The sequence below is a fragment of the Scaptodrosophila lebanonensis genome, unplaced genomic scaffold (assembly GCF_003285725.1).
Source record: "Scaptodrosophila lebanonensis strain 11010-0011.00,11010-0021.00 unplaced genomic scaffold, SlebRS2 tig00001418-arrow-arrow-pilon, whole genome shotgun sequence".
In the NCBI taxonomy this organism is placed as follows: domain Eukaryota; kingdom Metazoa; phylum Arthropoda; class Insecta; order Diptera; family Drosophilidae; genus Scaptodrosophila; species Scaptodrosophila lebanonensis.
Window position 1 is genome coordinate 386679 of NW_022060744.1, and position 19949 is coordinate 406627.

General features: G+C 42.7%; 3 protein-coding genes and 1 pseudogene across 4 annotated transcripts in view; 1 reads left to right on the forward strand and 3 right to left on the reverse strand.

The window, feature by feature from the left end:
- Positions 1-8457, forward strand: part of LOC115633257 (irregular chiasm C-roughest protein) — a 31208-nt gene extending 22751 nt beyond the window's left edge. The window contains exons 3-9 of one of the 2 annotated variants that reach the window (XR_003996331.1): positions 622-1239; positions 2152-2352; positions 3376-3600; positions 3916-4018; positions 4725-5273; positions 5643-6607; positions 8338-8457. Coding sequence is in view for 1 of the 2 variants with exons in the window: in XM_030530661.1 (XP_030386521.1) it covers positions 631-1239; positions 2152-2352; positions 3376-3600; positions 3916-4018; positions 4725-5273; positions 5643-6349 (2394 nt within the window). In the remaining variant the exon portion in view is untranslated. Of the gene's footprint in view, positions 1-621; positions 1240-2151; positions 2353-3375; positions 3601-3915; positions 4019-4724; positions 5274-5642; positions 7965-8337 lie in introns of those variants that run through there. The other variant, XM_030530661.1, reaches the window with a different exon arrangement.
- A 2689-nt stretch (positions 8458-11146) lies between these two features.
- Positions 11147-12123, reverse strand: LOC115633291 (estradiol 17-beta-dehydrogenase 8). The gene is made up of 2 exons (XM_030530703.1): positions 12059-12123; positions 11147-11986 (listed from the first exon to the last, which is right to left on the reverse strand). Exons 1-2 carry the CDS (start codon positions 12099-12101, stop codon positions 11280-11282), a joined length of 750 nt encoding a protein of 249 aa, XP_030386563.1. The 5' UTR covers positions 12102-12123; the 3' UTR covers positions 11147-11279.
- A 946-nt stretch (positions 12124-13069) lies between these two features.
- LOC115633369 lies at positions 13070-13999 on the reverse strand. The gene is made up of 2 exons (XM_030530814.1): positions 13918-13999; positions 13070-13854 (listed from the first exon to the last, which is right to left on the reverse strand). The coding sequence occupies exons 1-2, from the start codon at positions 13997-13999 to the stop codon at positions 13070-13072; spliced, it is 867 nt and encodes a 288-aa protein (XP_030386674.1).
- Positions 14000-18464: 4465 nt separating this feature from the next.
- LOC115633370 lies at positions 18465-19507 on the reverse strand (annotated as a pseudogene).
- Between the last annotated feature and the right edge of the window lie 442 nt (positions 19508-19949).

Consider the following 19949-nt stretch of genomic DNA (forward strand, 5'->3'; position numbering starts at 1 on the left):
TTCTCTGCTGAGGCTTTAAAGCCTGCGGGATTTGCCGAGGACCCTCGGAGCCCTCACGGCTAATTTGAATGTAATTCAGGCGATGAATCTATCTTGACGACTGACACTTCACTTACAAGCGCGTTGAAAGCATTAAAAATGCTTGTACAAGAGACAAACAGAGAATAAATAAACATGTACGCGGAAGAACGCAGTAAAAACAAAATAAATAACAAGACTCTGAGGTAATTATTGAGCATGTGTACAAGAATATGAATAATAAAAAAATAGCCACTACTTTTTGGTAATTTGTGTGTTTTCATACAAAACACAACCAAAACGACAACTCCCAAGGTGGTATTGCCAATCCAAATCACCATATTGCTTATACATGAAAAGGACAGAAGTCATAGAGGCGAGCTTGAGCTTGAATATAAGCAGGTAGAAATTCAAAAGTATACCGAAGATACAAAATGTCTACAATAGATTGAGGGCTCAAGGGGCATAAACGCGAGTTGTGCTTGGATGGCACTAAATGTCAGGAAGAGGTTTTATGCCATGACTGTAATATATTCAACGGATTGATTGATGCTTTGATTTTGACTTTTTTCATTATACAATTATTTTCCCCAATCTTTACAGCCATACAAAATGACAAAGGGAAGAAAACGCGATCATGGAAAACTACAAAAGAGGAAACCAACAGTTCGAAGATGGCCGTGCCTTTTATGGAGTGTTCTGTCACTCCTCATTGTTGCTATTGACGTCGCCCCTACTATCGGCTCACCGCTGGCGGCGGGTCATAGCTCCTCCACTCACGCACTGCCATATACCAGTTACCAGAATCAGCGCTTCGCTATGGAGCCACAAGATCAGACAGCCGTTGTCGGAGCACGGGTAACCCTGCCCTGTCGTGTCATCAACAAACAAGGCACGCTGCAGTGGACAAAGGACGATTTTGGATTGGGCACATCGCGCGACCTGAGCGGCTTTGAGCGCTACGCTATGGTAGGCAGCGATGAGGAGGGAGATTACTCGTTGGACATCTATCCGGTGATGCTGGACGACGATGCGCGCTACCAGTGCCAAGTGAGCCCCGGGCCCGAGGGCCAACCCGCCATACGCTCCACATTCGCCGAGCTGACCGTTCTGGTGCCACCAGAAGCCCCGAAAATAACCCAGGGAACTATTATATATGCCACCGAGGATCGCAAAGTGGAGATTGAGTGCGTATCTGTGGGTGGCAAGCCCGCGGCCGAGGTAAGTGCTTGAGGGGTCCGAGTGCATACGATTAAGCATATTCTTAATTAAAACAAACCAAATAGTTGAACATTGCTTATACTATAAATACCTAATGAATCGATAAAGTAAAATGTAAATGTTTTTGCAAAATTTGACACACAAATATTTTAATTTAAATTTAGTTTTTTTGTGAAGATATTGAGTTTAAAACATTTAAACACTTTTTTCAAAAGGTGCAATTTGTAGTATTTATGATGGTTTTTGATTTTCATATCAATGTTGAAAAAAATGTTTTGAACTATCTCAATACTTTCATTAAACCTGTAATCGATCGATAAAAGAGCTTATCAGAGAATTTATGAATCGTACTGCACGTACTTTTGGAATGAAAACACACAATTTCGAAAAGCAATGCTGTTCATTTGGTTTGTAAAAGTATCCAGCTGTGTAGTGGGAAGGGCTGGCGGGAGGGCAAATGGATTGGCGGATGGATGGATTGCAGTCAAACCGCAGCACGTTGAAAGCATGCATTCAACACGCACACACACATACACACTTTCTGACACACACACACTGACATACACTGACACACACTTATAGACTTGGACACAGATACAGCCGAAACTAATCAAACAATGGTTACGCGCACCTGTCAGTCAAGAGAGCTGACCAAATGACCGCCCCAAATGCATCACTGCATCCAGATCCACATCCTCCCCTGCCTCATCCGGCCCATCCGCCCCATCTGCCTGAACGTCGGCGCTGTCCACTCTGATGGTGCTTTGTGTGCTTTCAAGCTGCGCATATTTGGCGCATTTGTTGGCCACATGCATACGCTTACTGACAACCACTGACCCTTTGTTCTCACTATCTGTTTCTCTCTTCCGCACACGCACACACGCACACACACACACATACACACACACACAGATTACATGGATTGATGGCCTCGGCAATGTTCTAACGGATAACATTGAGTATACGGTGATACCGTTACCCGATCAGCGACGGTACACGGCGAAATCGCTGCTACGACTCACGCCCAAAAAGGAGCACCACAACACGATTTTCACATGCCAGGCGCAGAATACGGCGGACCGCACCTATCGCTCTGCCAAAATACGTGTCGAGGTAGGCGTTTCTCCCCTATCTACTGTCTTCAATACTCTCGTATACCTTCCTAACCATCCCATTGAACACTCAGTCCCATTCAGCCCAACTCAGCCGCATTGTTGCTGTCCGTTTCAGTTCTGCTCCACATCGTCCATCCATTACACTTTTGCGCACAAATTGCCAAGTTTGCAGACCACGATGCGAGGCAATTGCCGCTGCCAATGCTTGTCAGGCCATTGAAACACGTTTCACGTCCTGCTCCGGCTCTGGCTCTGGCTCCGGCTCCTGTTCCTGCTCTTTCCTCCTCCTCTGCTGCAAAAGGGGCCGCAGGAGCAGTAAGAGGAGGAGGAGGAAGGAGGGAGCAGCTGCAGCAGCGGCAGCCTTATCATGATGCGCTGACGCGTCGTAGTCAACATTGAGCCTACTATCAATTTTACGTGATGCGCTGGCCGGAAGCATATTTATGCATCCTTTAAAGGGCTTTGAGCGTGGGCTGAACAGAGCATACATATATACATACACACGTTTCTACGTAGCTAGTGGTCAGTTGGTTTTTTGAATGGGCTTAGCCATGAAAATGAGACAGCCAAGGGACTTGCCATCACAAAAAATGACATAGTCTCTATAGTATGCATCTATGAGCTTGGAGCTTCGTTGTCGCAACAAAGTTTTTCAATTTGAAGAGGTGATGGGGGCTAGAGGCATCTGATATGCGCGAACACCTTAACTTTCTTGGCTTGAATTAGTCAAATCGCCACCTACTATATTACTAAGTATGTATATGTATGCCAATGGGCTTTGCTATTCAAGTTGTAAGCCATTGCGTGCTTGGGTCCAAATCAGTGGTTTTAAATGTCCAGTTCCATAAAATATGACTCTGTTTGGGAAGGGAGCATCAAGAACTATAATTGCCACTCAGTACATCCTGGCCTCAGATTCGAGCTGTCGCTGTTTCTTGAACTACTTACCCTTACCCTCACCTCGATCCCGAAAAGGCCTCATAAATAGTGTAATCGAAAATTATCTAAACAATATTTGCAGGTGAAGTACGCGCCGAAGGTAAAGGTGAATGTCATCGGCATCGGTGGCGGCAGCGGTATCGTCGGAATCAGCGCAGGAGCTATGGCCATGTCCAATGGCATTCATCGGATCGTGGAACATGCGCAGGTGCGACTCGAATGCCGTGCGGATGCCAATCCAAGCGATGTTCGCTACCGCTGGTACATCAACGAGGAGCCAATTATAGGCGGTCAAAAAACTGAAATGGTAAGGGTCCTCCCCACTACCCCACCTCCCTTCTAACTGCAAGCCTGCAAACTCCTCAGTCCCAGCCCACAGAGCTGGCTCAGCCTGCTGTGCATTCCTACAGATAGACGCATAATTAGAGCAGCCTGAGCGATAAAAGAAAAAATAAAATTGTTGTATATTGCCGGGCATTTTATCATAGCAATTACAACAAAGAACCAGTTTATTGCTGAACATACTGACTGATGCTGATGTTCACACACACGCATGTAACTTGCTAAGCCGTCTCCCAACTAACTCTTTCTCTTCCCCCCCTCTCTCTTCCAACAACAACAGGTCATACGCAATGTGACGCGCAACTTCAATGACGCCATTGTCAAGTGTGAGGTACAAAATTCGGTGGGAAAGAGCGAGGACAGCGAAACACTGGACATAAGCTGTAAGTCAAAACAACTGACAAGTCCATCCCCAATCATAATAGTTGTGGAGTCGTCTGATCTCCTACGTATACAAGTATGACCAGATCCACGGCCTAACTCTTCTTAACTGTAGTGGTATTTTAGAAATATTCCCTGGTAGTCCATGTTCAGCCACATTTTGGTGGACAATTGAATATTGAAAAGTTCGTTGTTATGCCTAATACTTGTACAACACTTTCATGCACTTCTATATTATTAGTTTCGAAATTGCGTTCTTTATTGTTGTTAGATACAATTTTATATTCCTACGCATATTTTTATATCCCAAAAAAAAAGGGTATAATAGTTTTGTGCGAGTGTACATACATACAAGTATAACACTCAGAGGGATATGCACGCAAAGTATATACAAGTACAAGTATATTCTTGATCAGATTGACAAGACGAGTCGATTAAGAACTGTCCGTCTCTCCGTGTTAATGCAAGGATCTCAGAAAATATAAGAGCTAGAGTAACGAAACGTGGTATCCAGATTCTCCTAAGTCCGAAAAATATTCGAAAATATTTACGACATTTTTTTTTCTGTTTTGTAGGGAGATGTTTCAGATACCAAAATACTCCTCAAATTACGCCTACTATATAATTCTAGTCCATCAAAATACTGATGAGTCGTTTAGTAGATCTCGAATCATGCACCCTTGACAATCTCGAACCATCTCATTACAGATGCGCCCAGCTTTAAACAGCGACCGCAATCCATCGAGGCAGACATTGGTAGCGTTGTCTCGCTGTACTGCGAAGTGGACAGCAACCCACAACCGGACATTGTTTGGATTCAACATCCCAGCGACCGCGTTGTAGGCACAAGTTCCAATCTCACATTCAGCGTCAGCAACGAGACAGCGGGCCGTTACTATTGCAAGGCTAATGTGCCCGGCTATGCGGAAATTGCCGCTGATGCGTATGTGTACCTCAAGGGATCGCCCAGCATCGGATCAGCACGCTATCAATACGGACTGGTGGGGGACACGGCTCGGATCGAGTGCTTTGCCAGCAGTGTGCCACGCGCTCGCCACGTCTCCTGGACGTTCAATGGACATGAAATCAGCTCGGAGTCGGGACACGACTATTCGATATTGGTGGACGCTGTGCCAGGAGGTGTGAAGTCGACGCTCATCATACGCGATAGCCAGGCCTACCACTACGGCAAATACAACTGCACAGTCGTCAACGACTATGGCAACGATGTGGCCGAGATACAGCTGCAGGCGCAAAGTAAGTATATAACTGGCCTAGGACATTTCTTTATAAACATGCGTTTTTTGCCACAATGATCCAATTACAAGTTTGCAAACTCATTTACTCACTCCGCCTTGCACTCGTATACGTGATTGCACTTCAAATCAATTATCAATATTGAATTGTTTGGGGCAATAAAGCATATGGCTTCTCATTGAATTTTTCATTTTACGAATGGAACAAACTGTGTTTATCGCCGACTTAAAATCCAAACGGTGCAATAAAAATTTGGCACATGCAGTAACTTATAATACTTGTATATGCTGCATACAAATACATGGACTTTCCCTATACACTAACACGCTCTGACCCGCACCATATTTCTTTTTTTTTCCTGCCCCACAGAGAGTGTGCCCCTCCTAATGACCATTGTGGGTGGCATTTCGGCTGTTACTATACTGATCGTCCTCACCTTGCTCATTATCGTGTACTTCAAGTGTAAGAAACGCACAAAACTGCCCCCTGCCGATGTCATAAGCGAGCACCAGATCACCAAAAATGGTGGAGTCTCCTGTAAAATGGAACCAGGCGATCGTACATCGAACTATAGCGATCTCAAGGTCGACATATCGGGAGGATACGTGCCCTATGGTGATTACAGCACCCATTACAGTCCTCCACCGCAATATTTGACTACTTGCTCGACCAAATCGAATGGAAGCTCCACCATACTGCAGAACAATCATCAAAACCATTTGCAGTTGCAACAGCAGCAGCAGCAACAACAGCAGCTGCAGCCGCCGCCGCCAGTCCAAAGTGTGCCCATGACATTTCTAACAAACAGCGGCGGCGGCAGCCTTACGGGCAGCATCATTGGCTCACGGGAAATACGCCAGGATAATGGTCTTCCTAGTCTGCAGTCGACAACAGCTTCTGTGGTTAGCTCCTCACCCAATGGCAGCTGCAGCAATCAGAGCACAGCAACCACCACGCATGTGGTGGTGCCCAGTTCCATGGCAATGAGTGTGGATCCACGCTACAGCGCCATTTATGGCAACCCCTATTTGCGGACGTCCAACTCATCGCTGTTGCCGCCACCAACGGCGGTCTAAATTTGTCCAGTCTGAGCTTATATCGGGACAGTCAACACAACAACCACAGCAACCACATCACAAGACTGATCTCAATAAACGGCAAGTGACCGAAGTCCCACAGATGTGCTCAGTTGGTGAGTAGGGCCAACAAGGAAAGCAAATTAACAAAATAAAAATAAAAATGATAATGAAAAGGAAATCAACAACAACTGGAGCCCATCCAATGTTCAGTAACCAAAAATTCGAATTGTGTAACATAAAGATATATCTTAGAAGGTAAGCAACGAATTGAGAGGCAATGTCTCCCGACACACGCATACATACTTAGCAAGTTAGAGCCACATACTAGTATGTCCAATACTAGTGATGTATTTATGCATTAACTACTAAGTAATATAATTGTTTGTTTTTCGAATAGTCAAAATTCAAGAGACAGTCTCTCAACTTAGCCTTAGCAAGTGAGTTACTTACAAGAATACATGTACGGATAACAATTTTTTTTACTAGCCCTAGCTTAGACTAATAAGAAATTCCTTACACTAGGCTGAAATAATGCGCATTTAAACAAAAAGGACAAAAGCAAAAAAAAAAAGAAAAAACAAGATTTACCTTGCTTCGTAATAAGAAACGCCTTACAAAAATTATTTATTTCAAAAATATTAGCTGTTAGAGGAAAGGAGGAGGAAAGGAGAAATATAAATTTCAAAATTGTCTTTTTTGCATTATTTGTTGCACGGAATTAATTACAAATTAAAACTTAAATGTGGCTAAACATACGAGTATGAGTCGTTCTCTGTGCAATGGTTTTTTGCCATTGCTTGCTGGCGCTCAAAAGTAGGCAATAGTTTTCAACAGATAAGTAATGCAAGCAAATAAGATTCAGAACAGAACAAAAGACATACTTAAATGAGAATATTAACGAAAATTAAATACGCTACAAAAACGAATTCATTTATATAAACTTATATATGCAGCGTTTGCTTTAATGTTTAATGTTGAGAGCATTTTATATACACACATCCAAACATGCATATGACACACACACACACACACACACACATACATCTAGAAGTACATTTATGAAGAGTTGTAGTTGTTTAAGAAAATATGCCAAAGTACCTGATAGTATTTAAGTTGTCTTCTCCTGCTTTCATCGTGTGTGTAGCCCTCAGCTATTTATGATTGGGGCTGAAGAATGAAGAATGTTTATGTAGCATTTAAGTCAATGATATATTATCAAAATGCGGTTGCAGTGCTGCACGCATACAAGTATACTCGTAGCATGTGTGTGTGCATTAATACACTTGCAAGCCAGGAAACCAGCAAACAAACAACCGAACGAACAAACTATTTACTAGAAAATCCACTTCTGCCAGCTCAACAGACCCTTTTTCTTGTGGTCACCCACATACACACAAACACATAAACACACGCGCTCGCGTTCCATTGCAGAACAAAGCTTGCCTAGAAGAAGAATGCTTTAGCTCTTCACTTTTCACCAAATCTCAGCTCAGCATGCACTCGATTTTTTGACTACAATCATTTATAAATACCATATAATTTACGTTAAGTTTCGCTAAGTGTATCTATAAGGTATTTAATAGCGTAATGGCTAAGTATGCATGTATGTACATTCTCTAGCTATGATATGCCATTTTTTTTGTTCGTTAATTTTTTATAGTGTTATATTTTGATATACTATGTATGTATTATCGTGTAGATTCAGTATGATTATTATATAAATAACATCTTGAAACCACATCAGAGTTTATATCTTTCGAAATCCAAAATTTCTTTATGCTTGAGCCGATTTAATACCGAACAGAACAAACGAAATACATTTAGCAAACGAGTTGAATAAATGGCTACTTTTTTAGCTGTCGATATTTTTAAAATAATTAAGACAATGAAGAAATGTTTTATATATACAAAAAGAATTATATTATTATAGAAATAAAATCTAAAATAATTTTATTGAACACCGAAATTGTTGCGCTTTTTTGCAGAATGAATGTTGCAGAGTTTCCTACCTAGGCTCCGAGACTTACATCGATGTACTGCTTACGTAAATCGAGAGAGTTCCTAACGTCATTCAAGAAACTAGCCAATAACTTTTCCATCAATCAAGTCCCAGAGATCCATACTTTTGAGACCATATACTTGGAACATCAATCAACATTTTGAGCCTATTTCCACAATCAACATTTTGAAACCTCAATCAGCACAAACTCTGTGTATAACGTCAATAAGCTCACATTGCTCATCTCATCTGAAGAATATGGAGAGACGTTTCCTTCTTTCCTTTATACCCTTTAACCCTTTATTCTGCACAAACCTAATATATCCTTTCAACCGTCAGGGTATAAAAGGTGCGCCCGCCATATGTCAACGAAGTCAATTCGAATGCGCTCCCTCTCGTCCTCATTCCTTCCTTCCACGTTTCCCCCACACTGCACTCCCCGCTCTCTCTCTCTCTCTCTCTCCCCAACGCGACAGTATTCCCCATGTGTGCCAGAATGAAATACACACATTCAGCCTGAAAGTGCTTAATGAGTACGTAAGGGTCACGCATGAAGCAACGCAAGTCCCTCAACCTGAACCGCGACCTCGCTCCGGCCCCGATTCCATCTCACCCACTCATGGCCGAGTGTCGGGTGGGGTGTGGAGTTTTTGCTGTTGCCTGCCGCACGGGTCACATGAAATTTTGTGGATGTGGCAACAAAGTCGCGCATGGCACGACATCAAACTAAATTAAGTGCCTTTGTTACAAACGGTCCCCGGCTTCAATTGTCTTTGCGCCGCCACACACACACACATGCATACAAATGTTTGTATGTGCACACAAGTCCCGTGTGAACACGTAAGTTTTAACTGATGTTTTTATGAATGTGGCTTTTGGAAGGCTGTACATACATACTCGTAATCGGGGAAAGCCTGGTTTGATTTTTGTATAGAACACCACTACAATGTCTGCCTGATTGGGGCAAAAACGAGTTAGTTGCGCAAGCAGCCCCCAAAAAATATAGATACAAAGTGCAGTTGACGCGTCTCCTGCTCCGGTAGCTTAGCTTTTAGATAGGACTCTTCTATAATTTCGATTTTTTTAAAGTTTCCTGATAACTGTCCAGTTCTAGTAGACCATAAACTGTTCACTGAGATAAGAAGAAGAGTGGAAAGTGTTTTTGGGATAGAATCGTAAAATACTGAACTAAACAATTCTAATTGAGCGTTGGCGAATATGTTAGAGAATGTTAGAGCTCCTATCCCACCTCAATGAATTGCAAAGAATATTTAAGATTGTTGTACTCGACCTAAAGCTTTATAGCCAGCACTGTTGTATTATATTTATTGAATCATACATATTGTAGTATGAGGTTCTCATAACCCGTTTGGGAACGAATTGAACCTTTAATCAGGAGTCAGGAATCTTTAGAAGATACACATTTCCCTCAACGTTTTTGAAATGTCTACCATTAGTATATCGCCAAATCGGCTGATGTCATGTCTATATCATGTATCTATCATAGGAACTATAGCTGGATTTGTTGAATAAACTGCAATAAATTCATTATTTGTGGAGATATCTGAATCAGGTTCTTATAAGAAATGCAGAAGATAACTTGGACTGTCATATCGGATATCTCAGAGCAGTCATCGAAAATAACATCGTAAGATAAACTGATTGTTTATAAAGGCAACTTGTATTAGTATGTATATATGCAGCTCAACTGGGAACCATAGAAAGTAAATTTTAAAGAGAATTTCTGTCAGTTTCGGCATCCTGAAGTTAACGTACGTACTTGGTTTTGTTATTGTTGAGCTCCTAGCACGTTCATCGCGCAGGCTATCTTTTTATGAACAATTTGGCGGCTCGAGCGTTTCGCACGCACACATCCAAACACACACCCAAACTCATAAAAAACGGACACGAAGAGTTACGATTTCATTAACATGAGATATGGCGAGTGGTGCCGGTCTGGCTAGAAGCCGTTCAAGGGCTGGAGCTGCTGGTGGGGGGGTTACTGGAAAAGCGTTGGGGTTTTTTTTTGTTTTGCTTATGGCTCAAGTTGCTGCCTGCCTGAAATTTGTGGATGGGTGGACTGGTGCTTGTTTGGGGAAGGAGCATGAAGGGGGGGTCGCAGTATGTTGCGTTGTTAATTGATAAGGAAGAAAAGGCCGAGGTCGAATCTGGTGGTAATACAGAGGGAGAGAGGGACAGAGAGGTGAGGTTTGGCGGGTGGGGTGCTGCGTTGTTGGCCATATGATTAGCAAATGCTTTGTTTTTCGCTTTGCGCCAGAAAGTAAATGTGCGAGAATACATCCATATACGCACATATGACGACAGCCCGAAAAGGCTTTGCAGTCGAAGTGTGTGGTGTAAGGCTTTGTGGTGTAAGAACTGTGGTTGCAAGTGTGAATGGTGACGGATGCAGGTCCAGGGGCTATTTACTTCTAATATGCTATATAGCTGTTATTGTGTGTATGTGCGTATTCAATTATAAAAATATTTCATTTATTTGCACGAAGTAAATACTATAATCTGCACTGATAGTACAAGGTGCCACACGATTTGTGGTCAGACATGCAAACAATTTGCACACAAGTATACATATGTCATTGCACAAGTACGCTGTGAAAATTAATTTCACACCGGAAGTAACAGTAATAATAAGAATGTCACTCGGCAGAAGCTTTCTTCAGATCGCCGAGTAACGGGCCTGCGCTGTAACACCTTATCACATTCTGATTCTTATTTGAATCAATTGAAAAGTTGCCCAAGCTCGACTACAGATGGCGCATTATACAAAGAAAAGATTTAGGAACAGATCAACATTTAACACAAATGTAATTAAATAACAAGAAATTCAATTCGGTTACAAAAAAAAAAAAAAAATAAATGCAAATTTCCCAGCATGAAGCCTTATGCAAATCAGGAATATGTTCGCGATCATTTCAGACCGCCAGTCACTTCGATGGCTGCTCCATTCACGTAGGCCGACTTTTCGGAGGCGAGGAACGCAATCACCTCGGCTATTTCCTCGGGTTGGCCGAGACGACCGAGGGGACAACGCTGCACCACCTGCTGCTTGATCTTGTCGGGCACAACAGCGACCATGGGCGTGTCTATATACCCGGGCAAAATGCAATTGACACGTATGCCAAACTTTCCAAACTCCTTAGAAGCCACCTCTGTGAAAGAGATAACGCCCGCCTTGGTCGCCGCATAATTGGCCTGCCCCACATTGTTCATTCGCGCCACAATGCTGGACAGATTGATGATGCTACCTCTGGGCTGCTGTTGCTCGATCATTGCCTTGGCGAAGTGTTGCGTCACCAGAAAAGTGCCCTTCAGATTCACGCTGTACACATCGTCGTAGTCGCGCTCAGGCATCTTCAGAAGGTAGCCATCGCGAGTGATGCCCGCCGAGTTGACAACAATGCTGGGCGCCTGTTGGAACTTGGCAATGGCATCTCCAACAGCGCTCTGCACACTCTGGGCCGACGAGACATCCACTTCTAGGGCGGCAGCACGATCATTGCCTAGCTCGTTGGCCGTCTCTTTGGCTGCCTGAAGATTCCGATCGGCGGCTATAACTTTGGCGCCGTCACGTGCAAGCAAGCGGCATGTGGCCCGCCCAATTCCAGAGCCCGCGCCTGCCATTTCAATTGATAGTTGTCTGTATGTCAATGCGGGTTCAAAGTGCAGAGTATTATTTGTTTACTTACCTGTTACAAACGCAACCCTGCCCGCTAATATGCCGCTCGCCATGCTTGTCTGTCTGCCACCCGGAGAGCTTTCAAGTGAACTGACAACACGCCACTTGCCAGTTATCAGAGCCAATTGCTCAGCTGATTTAGGTCTGTCTGGTAGAGCCCAACACTCATTTGGCGTTTTCCAGCACGATCAGCTGATCGAAAGCTGCTTTGTGGTCAAAGCTTTTCAAAAGCTCACGCCCAAGACATGCAGGCTCAAGTAGGAAAAGCATCGTCGTTGTTTTTCTCAAATTTATGAAGCTCGATATGCCCTCTCGATCGCTTTCAAAATTTGTTTTTTATAACTTCTGAAGAATATAAAATTAAACTGCATACTCGGTTTCTTAAAAATCGTCTTAGGGCTGCATTATAAGGGGTTTAAAAATATAAGGGGTTTAAAAATATTTCACTTATTTTTCAAATGAAATATTTGTGTTATAAATCTCGTTCGATCGATCGATTTAAAGGGTTAGGATTCGTATGTATCCCATCAAAATAATAAGATCTACATCTTGGCATTCAGAAAATGGGTTTTATAATTTCTGAAAGATTCCAGAATCAAAACTGCATACTCGATTTATGCTTGAGTCAATTCTTAAATACACTTTCATAGTGTAGGTGAGCACTAAGGGGCGGTTTTAGAAAATTGGAACTGCAATTAAATTCAGTTGAGATCCGATGTCGATAAGTCGAATAGCTACATATGTTCTTCCCTGACATATGTAGTAGGTCTGGAAGATACATTAAATTTGGTCTCACGAGTACAGCCAGTGGGCGTCATTACTCAGAAGCGGGACGAGTCAAGGGGGTCAGGCACGATTACTTCTTGAAAAGTTTGCTTTATTCAGTTTGCAAAAAATAGCGACATTAGGCTTAAATTATTTTAAATAAATAAAAAAAAAATTGGGCTTATGCTAGCTGCACCGACAGCTCAGCACAGCCTTTCGTGTCCGTCCCGGTTCGTGTTGTGGGCCAACTGATCGCTTAGACTCCCGTAATGCGCGTGCGCTTGCCTTTGTTCTTCTTGTTCTTATTTCCACCGCGCCTGCGATTGTTTTGGACGCGCTTCCTTATCACGCGCTTCCTGTAAGGCCGGCTGTTGGTGTTCAGCATAACCCTCTGGCCGTTCTTGAAGTAGCGACGGTAGCGGGGGGGAATGCGCACACTGATCACCTGGCCGCGACGGTTGCCCTTGCGGCGCAAATTGATGCGTGAGGGCTGGGTGGCCTTGCTCTCGGTGCTACCGGTGCCATGCACCTCCTTGTCGGTGATCACTTCGTACTCCTGAGCGCCAGCCGCAAGCGCCGCCTGCAGCGTCTGTTCATCGACCAGCTCTGCAGCGCCAGCTGCACCTTCACTCTCCTCCTCGCCATTATCCTGCTCGTCGTCCTGCTCGGCGCCATATTCACGTCCCGATGTTGCTGTTGTGGTGGGTGAGGTTGTGATCGTACCAGTCGCCGAAGGTATGGTGCCTGTCGATGTGATAGTGGCCGTCGGACTTGCTGTGCCAGTGCCTGTGCCAGCGCCCGTGATAATGATGGGTATGACGGGCTGCTGGCTCTGCCCGAACATATTTTTAAACAACAGGAACTTTTTGAGGAAGAGGCGTCCACTGGAGGCGTCTTTGTTGCCAGTGCTGCTAGCGGAAGCTACGCCAGCTTTCTCAGTGTCCGCACCTTCATCAACAGCAGCGGCATCGGCTAATTGCGGAGCCTCTTCGGACCGAAATTTGGCAAGGGTAGGCTCATTGAAGTAGGATGAACGACGACCTATTAGAAAGTGGGAAATCAAATAAGAAAAGCGTCTCTGGAAGGGCGCTGGCTCATCCTTACCTTTCAATTGTGCTGATTTCTCGGCATTCACGGCGCACAGCAGAAAGCCCAAAAGGACCAAGGCACTGAGTTGAAGCTTCATGTTGTTTGCAACGATTTGTTGGCAGCTAAGAAACTACTCAGCAGTGGAGAACTTTTCTCAGTTGGCCCAACGGTATCTGATCGAATCGGACCTGCTTCGGTGTGGTGTGGCTTGTTGTGCTCGCACCGATTGGAAATCAATGTTTGATAGATTATCGCCCAAAATGAAAGCCTTTTATACCCGCGCCGGCGATTGCTGATGGCAATGCAAATACCTTTTCCAGCAGGCAAACAAAGTACATATGTAGCTAGCAACGGTAAATGGTAGCGTCGTCATGTCGTTGAGGGTGCACGGGGTAAGAAAGAGGGCCAAAGGTACTCACAATCGTACTTCGCCGCTATGTACACAGAAATCAGCATCGACAGTGATGGCCATGCCTACAAGAACTTGCCACGCACTCGCATTCGCACTGGCACTGGCACTGGCACTGGCACCGGCACTCGCGCAGATATATTCAATTCACTACAATTCAATTCAATTGAATGGAATTCAATTTCTACGCCGACCTACCGGCTTAGCCAGTGGCTACTCGCGCTGGCTAGTTGGCCAACTGTTGGCGAAAAGGCCCCTTCGTCAGTTCGCTAGTGACCATTGGTATTTGCGTGAAAAACGCTTGCAGCTATTTGAACGAGCGCGCGCCCTCCCGAACCTTCTTCATCGTCATTATCGTCGTTATGCTTATCATCCAGCAGGCAGCCAGTGGGCTTTCTTTCTACACACATACTACTATGTACTATACTCGTAGGTATATACTTAGTAGGTACACCGCCGCAGTACATGAAACGCTCCAGGTAACAGAAGCTGCTCGTCATACCCGGCACCCGATATACAAGTACAAAAAGTGAAAATCCACTTTATGTGTAGTACAAGTATTCTACAGCGGTTGCTGCCGGACAGGCTATCCCACATTTCAGAATTCCCAATTAGAAATGCACGAATGGGCTCTTAACTATAACCGGCGGAAAGAGTTAATACCGTATATTTTCATCCAAAATCAACTGTAAAATTATATACAAGTATGTATATATATATTGTACTTTGAAAACGAACTAAGGCTGAGGATAAATATTACATCTACTTGTATTGCAATAAACACTAAAACCAAACACCGTACTATCTAACTTTTTAGTAACAAGTTGGTTTTTTTTTTGTAAAGTGTGCTTTGCATTCCCAATCCAAAGCGATTCAATGCCGTCTATATCGGAATATTCAAAATACGCGACTCAAGTCGGTTCCAATATCTTTCTAAACAGAAATCTTATTCACACAAAAATTATTTTCAATTCACATCGCATCTTTACAGAAAGGAAACCTACGCATCGGCTATCGAAAAAAAGCAAACATAAACATGTCCTTCCTGTGATGTTGATGTCTACAAGTATGTATTATTCAAGGCAGTAATTGTAGAAGCGGTACAAAAAATAATTCAAATATTCTAATATCAAATAAGTGGAATTATAGTTATACATTTAATATATAATTTGTAAATTGTTAATACTCGAAATTGTTATAAGATATTTACTTATTTATTTCAAATTTTATTTTATAGACCAAGGAAATTTTTGTAGCCGGTCCTCCAAGCCATGCTCTGATTCATAGGCGTGTGTGGTCAGAAGTTTCGGACATAACTCAAAAAAAGGAAGAGACAATGTTTGGTTATGGGCAAATGAAAATAGATGTACTCGTACAAAATGGGTTGGGGGTACTGTCATTCCACGACAATAATTTTTTGGAAAAAACCGCACAGGACAATCCTGCGATTAGCCGGCATAGTCAATTTTCTGACCAGAAGTCGGCTTGATAAGAATGACAAACGAAAGTTTAAGCCACGAGGGGCAAAACGAAGGAATTGATTAAATTGATTGAATTAATAAAATTAATTGTAATAATAATTTTAAAATTTATGTGTTTTCATAATAATGAAATGAGTTATGATAGTAATATTTATAATGATAATATTGACGGATGTCCTTTTTGAAGTTCCGACAGCTCGCCAAATGAGCAAAATAAGAATGGCAAACGATAGTTTAAGCCACGAAGAGCAACACGAAGCAATTCAATTTAATTTAATAATAAAAAATGTATAATAATAATAATAAAATGATGTCATTTTTATCTCTAATATGTTCTTTCCATGTATTTAATTTACATTAATAATAACAATAATAATTAATTTATTAAATTTGTGAAAAAAGACAATAAAAATGACTAAAAATGAATTTTTAATGTGTTCATTATTGCGGTTGGTGAGGGGGGTGAAGAGGATGGATTTAGGAAGGACTCATATAGCTGACGCATAAATACAAAAAAAATCAGTTTGACCGATGGCCAAAACACTTGTAATTGCTAAAAATCCAAAATCTGAAGTACCAGGCGAACAGAAACCAGCAGGAAGTTGATTTTTTTTTTAAATTTAAAATTAAATTGGGCTGCCTAAAAATATGCTACAATTTTTTTAAGTAAGTCGGGTTCCACACCATTTTGCAGTTGGGGCTCAAACCAATCTGTCAAATTGGGTTGAGGTCTGGCTGAAAAATGGTTTGAAGCCTGGCTTACATTTATTTTTAAATTTTTTAAGAAATCATCCTCCTGCTGGTTTCTGTTCGCCTAGTACGTAGCAAAGATGCCAGTTTGGAAACTGAAACCGAGGGCTGCTGCGGCTTTTGAAAAATTGATCAAATCGGCTACAAATGCTAAAATCCAAAATCTGAAGTACCAGGAGAACATAAATCAGCAGCAAGAGGAATTTTTTAAATAATTAAAAATTTAATTCTGCCCCTGTTTGATATGCTACACTTTTTTTGAACGCCAGCCGGTTCCAAACCGATTAATTATTAAATAAATAAATAGATAAATAAGTTGCAGCGGTACAACTAGATAAAAATGAATTTAAATAAAAAGGACACTTTTTAGACTTGCTGCTGATTTATGTTTGCCTGCAGTTAAAGGATTCAGATCCTACTTCCTGCAGCAAATAAATAGGAAAAATGAAAAAGGGTTGGTTCGTTACATTTTAAAAAATTTTTTATTTGAAATTTAAAAAAAAAACTGTATAAAATATTTGCCTTAAGGTAAGTGACAATTTTAAGAATAAGGGTAAGGTCCTTTTACAAAAATAATAGGAACGTCAATAAACATAACCAGGCAATTTTTGTTGCTTATAAACATATCATTTTGTGCTTACAAATATTTTGGCAAGAGTAATAATCAATTTCTTATTACTAAAAACGGATTTTATATAATTAAAGAATTAATGAATATATATCAACACATTTCACATTTGTTTGCAAATTAAAATAACAATTAAATTGGTATTTACATATTTTATAGTAAGAGTCATAATTAATTTCTTACTACCTAACACTTATTTTATATAATTAATTAATAAATCTATTTTTGGACATCATCCTAAGCCGGTGTATGTGGCTGATAAGCAAGGATAAGTACAGAAGTGGTTGTTTATGCAGAGATTGTGCTTGTCCCCTGGTAAGATGATAGACCTCGCAGAGGGCGCAGGTTTTCAAAAGTTCTTATCTCGTATCCTTCGGATTTGGGGCTCACTCTCTGTACCCCCGTCACACACGACACGAATGGCTGTTCGATCCCCACTGAAGATACAAAGGACATGCGCAGATGTCATGGAGGAATACCTGCAGGGCTTCGAATATTTTGGTGACGTCCCAATGTGTTTAGTACGGCGTATGAGGAGGAGGCTGCAGAGGGCACATCCGGTCGACTTTGCCAATAGATTTTTAAGTACTATAAGTATAAAAAGTTAATTAATTAGTTCCATAAGCTTAATTTTCAGTTTTTGTAAATAATAGCAGTACATTAAAATAATAAAAGACTTTCAAAAAATCCCAATTAATTTTTGGGTTGTCAAATTTGACTTTAATTATTCAAACGCCAATTGTAGGTAAACGGTATAATAAATTAGACAATTTTCAATGCAATTTCAAAGATGAAACATGGTGGATTGCAGAAATATATACATTCCGTAAATTATATATTTCCTCTTCAAAATATAACCCAAAGTTGATTGCCGTCCCAGGTGGACGATTTAAAATTTTGACCTGAGTATGTATCTTTGAATTGGGTATTTGTTGATCCCTAACGGAGTCATTATATTCATATATTTGAAAACAGTCTGCAGTTGACCCAGGCGCAGTAACAGCGGCAGTCGCGACAACCTCGTAACCCCGCTACTGACAATGTCAGTATTTGTCAATGTCAATTATTATGTATAGGTGTAGTATATATTTATATAGAAATGCAGAACAGCAACTAGGCTATAAGCAAATCAAAAAACGTGGCGACTTCTTTTGTAAAAAAAATGCAATTTTATTTAAATGCAGAGGTGCTTTCTGCACACCTGCCGATTCAGTTGTTAAATTTTTGTCAACGTTTCAAATTTTTCGATTCCATAAGTTCTTTGCAGTTCCTGTTCCTATATGAGCCAGCGAGTCTAGTTGCGTCGACCACCGCGACGTCTGCGACGCCTCATGATCCTGCGCACGCGGCGACGCTGCCTTCGCACTTTACGTTTGCTTTGACGCCTGTTCCTGCGGCGACTGCGCCTGGACTTGGAGCCGCGACGACGACGTCTACGGCCTTTGCGACCACGATTCCGGTTCCTGCGACGACTCAAGCGCCTTTTGCTGCGTCGCTGCAACTGACGGTAGCGCTTTTCACTATCCTGGCGAGCGCGAAGCTGCCGACGAATCAAGGCGCGCACGCGCTTGTTGTGCTCACGTTGGAGCTTCTGTATGCGTCGACGATTGCGCTGTTCGACCTGGAACTGTTGCCATTCCTTCTCTGTGGGTCGTCGCACCATGGAATTTGGAGCACCAAGCTGGGTGCCACCGATGTTAGCATTAGCGGGAAGCACAAAGTAGTCAACGTCCTCTTCATCGCCATCATTATCATATTCATCATCAATGTCATCTTCGTTGTTTTCTGCCTTTTCCAAATCGTGATCATCAAGGAACTCATCGTCTTGATTATCAAAGCCATCGTCGTTTTCATCGAAGTCTCGAGCATCAACCCCATCACCTAGCTCGTCATCGTCATCGTCTTCGTTGTCTGGAGCAGCGCGAGTTGATCCAGCTGGTGGTGATGGCGGTGGTGGCGGTGGTGGTGGTGGTGGCGGTGGTGGTGGTGGCGGCGGTGGTGGTGGTGGTGGTGGCGGTGGTGGTGGTGGCGGTGGTGGAGGTGCTACCGTCGTAGTAGTACCCTTCAGAGCATTCATAAGGTCCGTCAGCTGTTGGGCGCTGAGGCGACCCTGAGCAGGCAGTTCATCATCATTGGCGGCGTGATTGCGGAACAGTTGAAAATTCTGGCCGCGCTTAGCTTGTTGCTGTGGCTTAGCTGTGAGAGGAGAGAAGAGAGAGGAGAAGCCAAATAAGATAAAGAGGAGGAGAGGGAAAGACAGAGCTTGGGCTTACCGCTTGCTTGCAGGACCACAGCCGCCAGGCAGACCACAAGGAGCAGTCCTCTGAACGTATGCATGATCTATGCTTTAGATTATTTCGCTAGTTCTGGATCTGTTGGCTTTTGGCTTTTGGCTCTTGGTTATTGGCCGCTGCCAGACTGACTTACAACGTCGCCTCAGGGCATATTTATATGCCCAGAACGGCAATGCCCACCTTGCCGAAGAAAGCGGTCAAGCAGGGCGTGCGCTTAGCATAACGTGAAAAAAGTCCGCAGTTGACCCAGCCGCAGTGGCTGCGGCAGCCGCGACAACCTCGTAACCCCGCTACTGTAGTTGATAGAGATGCTGGTGACAAACACAGCGCTTGCTTCAAGGAAATTTGCATAGCAACGATTTCAGAACACATTAGCATTTTCATGGCGTCGCTAACTAAAGAGCTTTTGTTCTTTGCTGCCCCGAATCTTCTGAACGACAATGTCAATGAACCGTGAAAAGTTATAGATCAGAATACATGTTAAG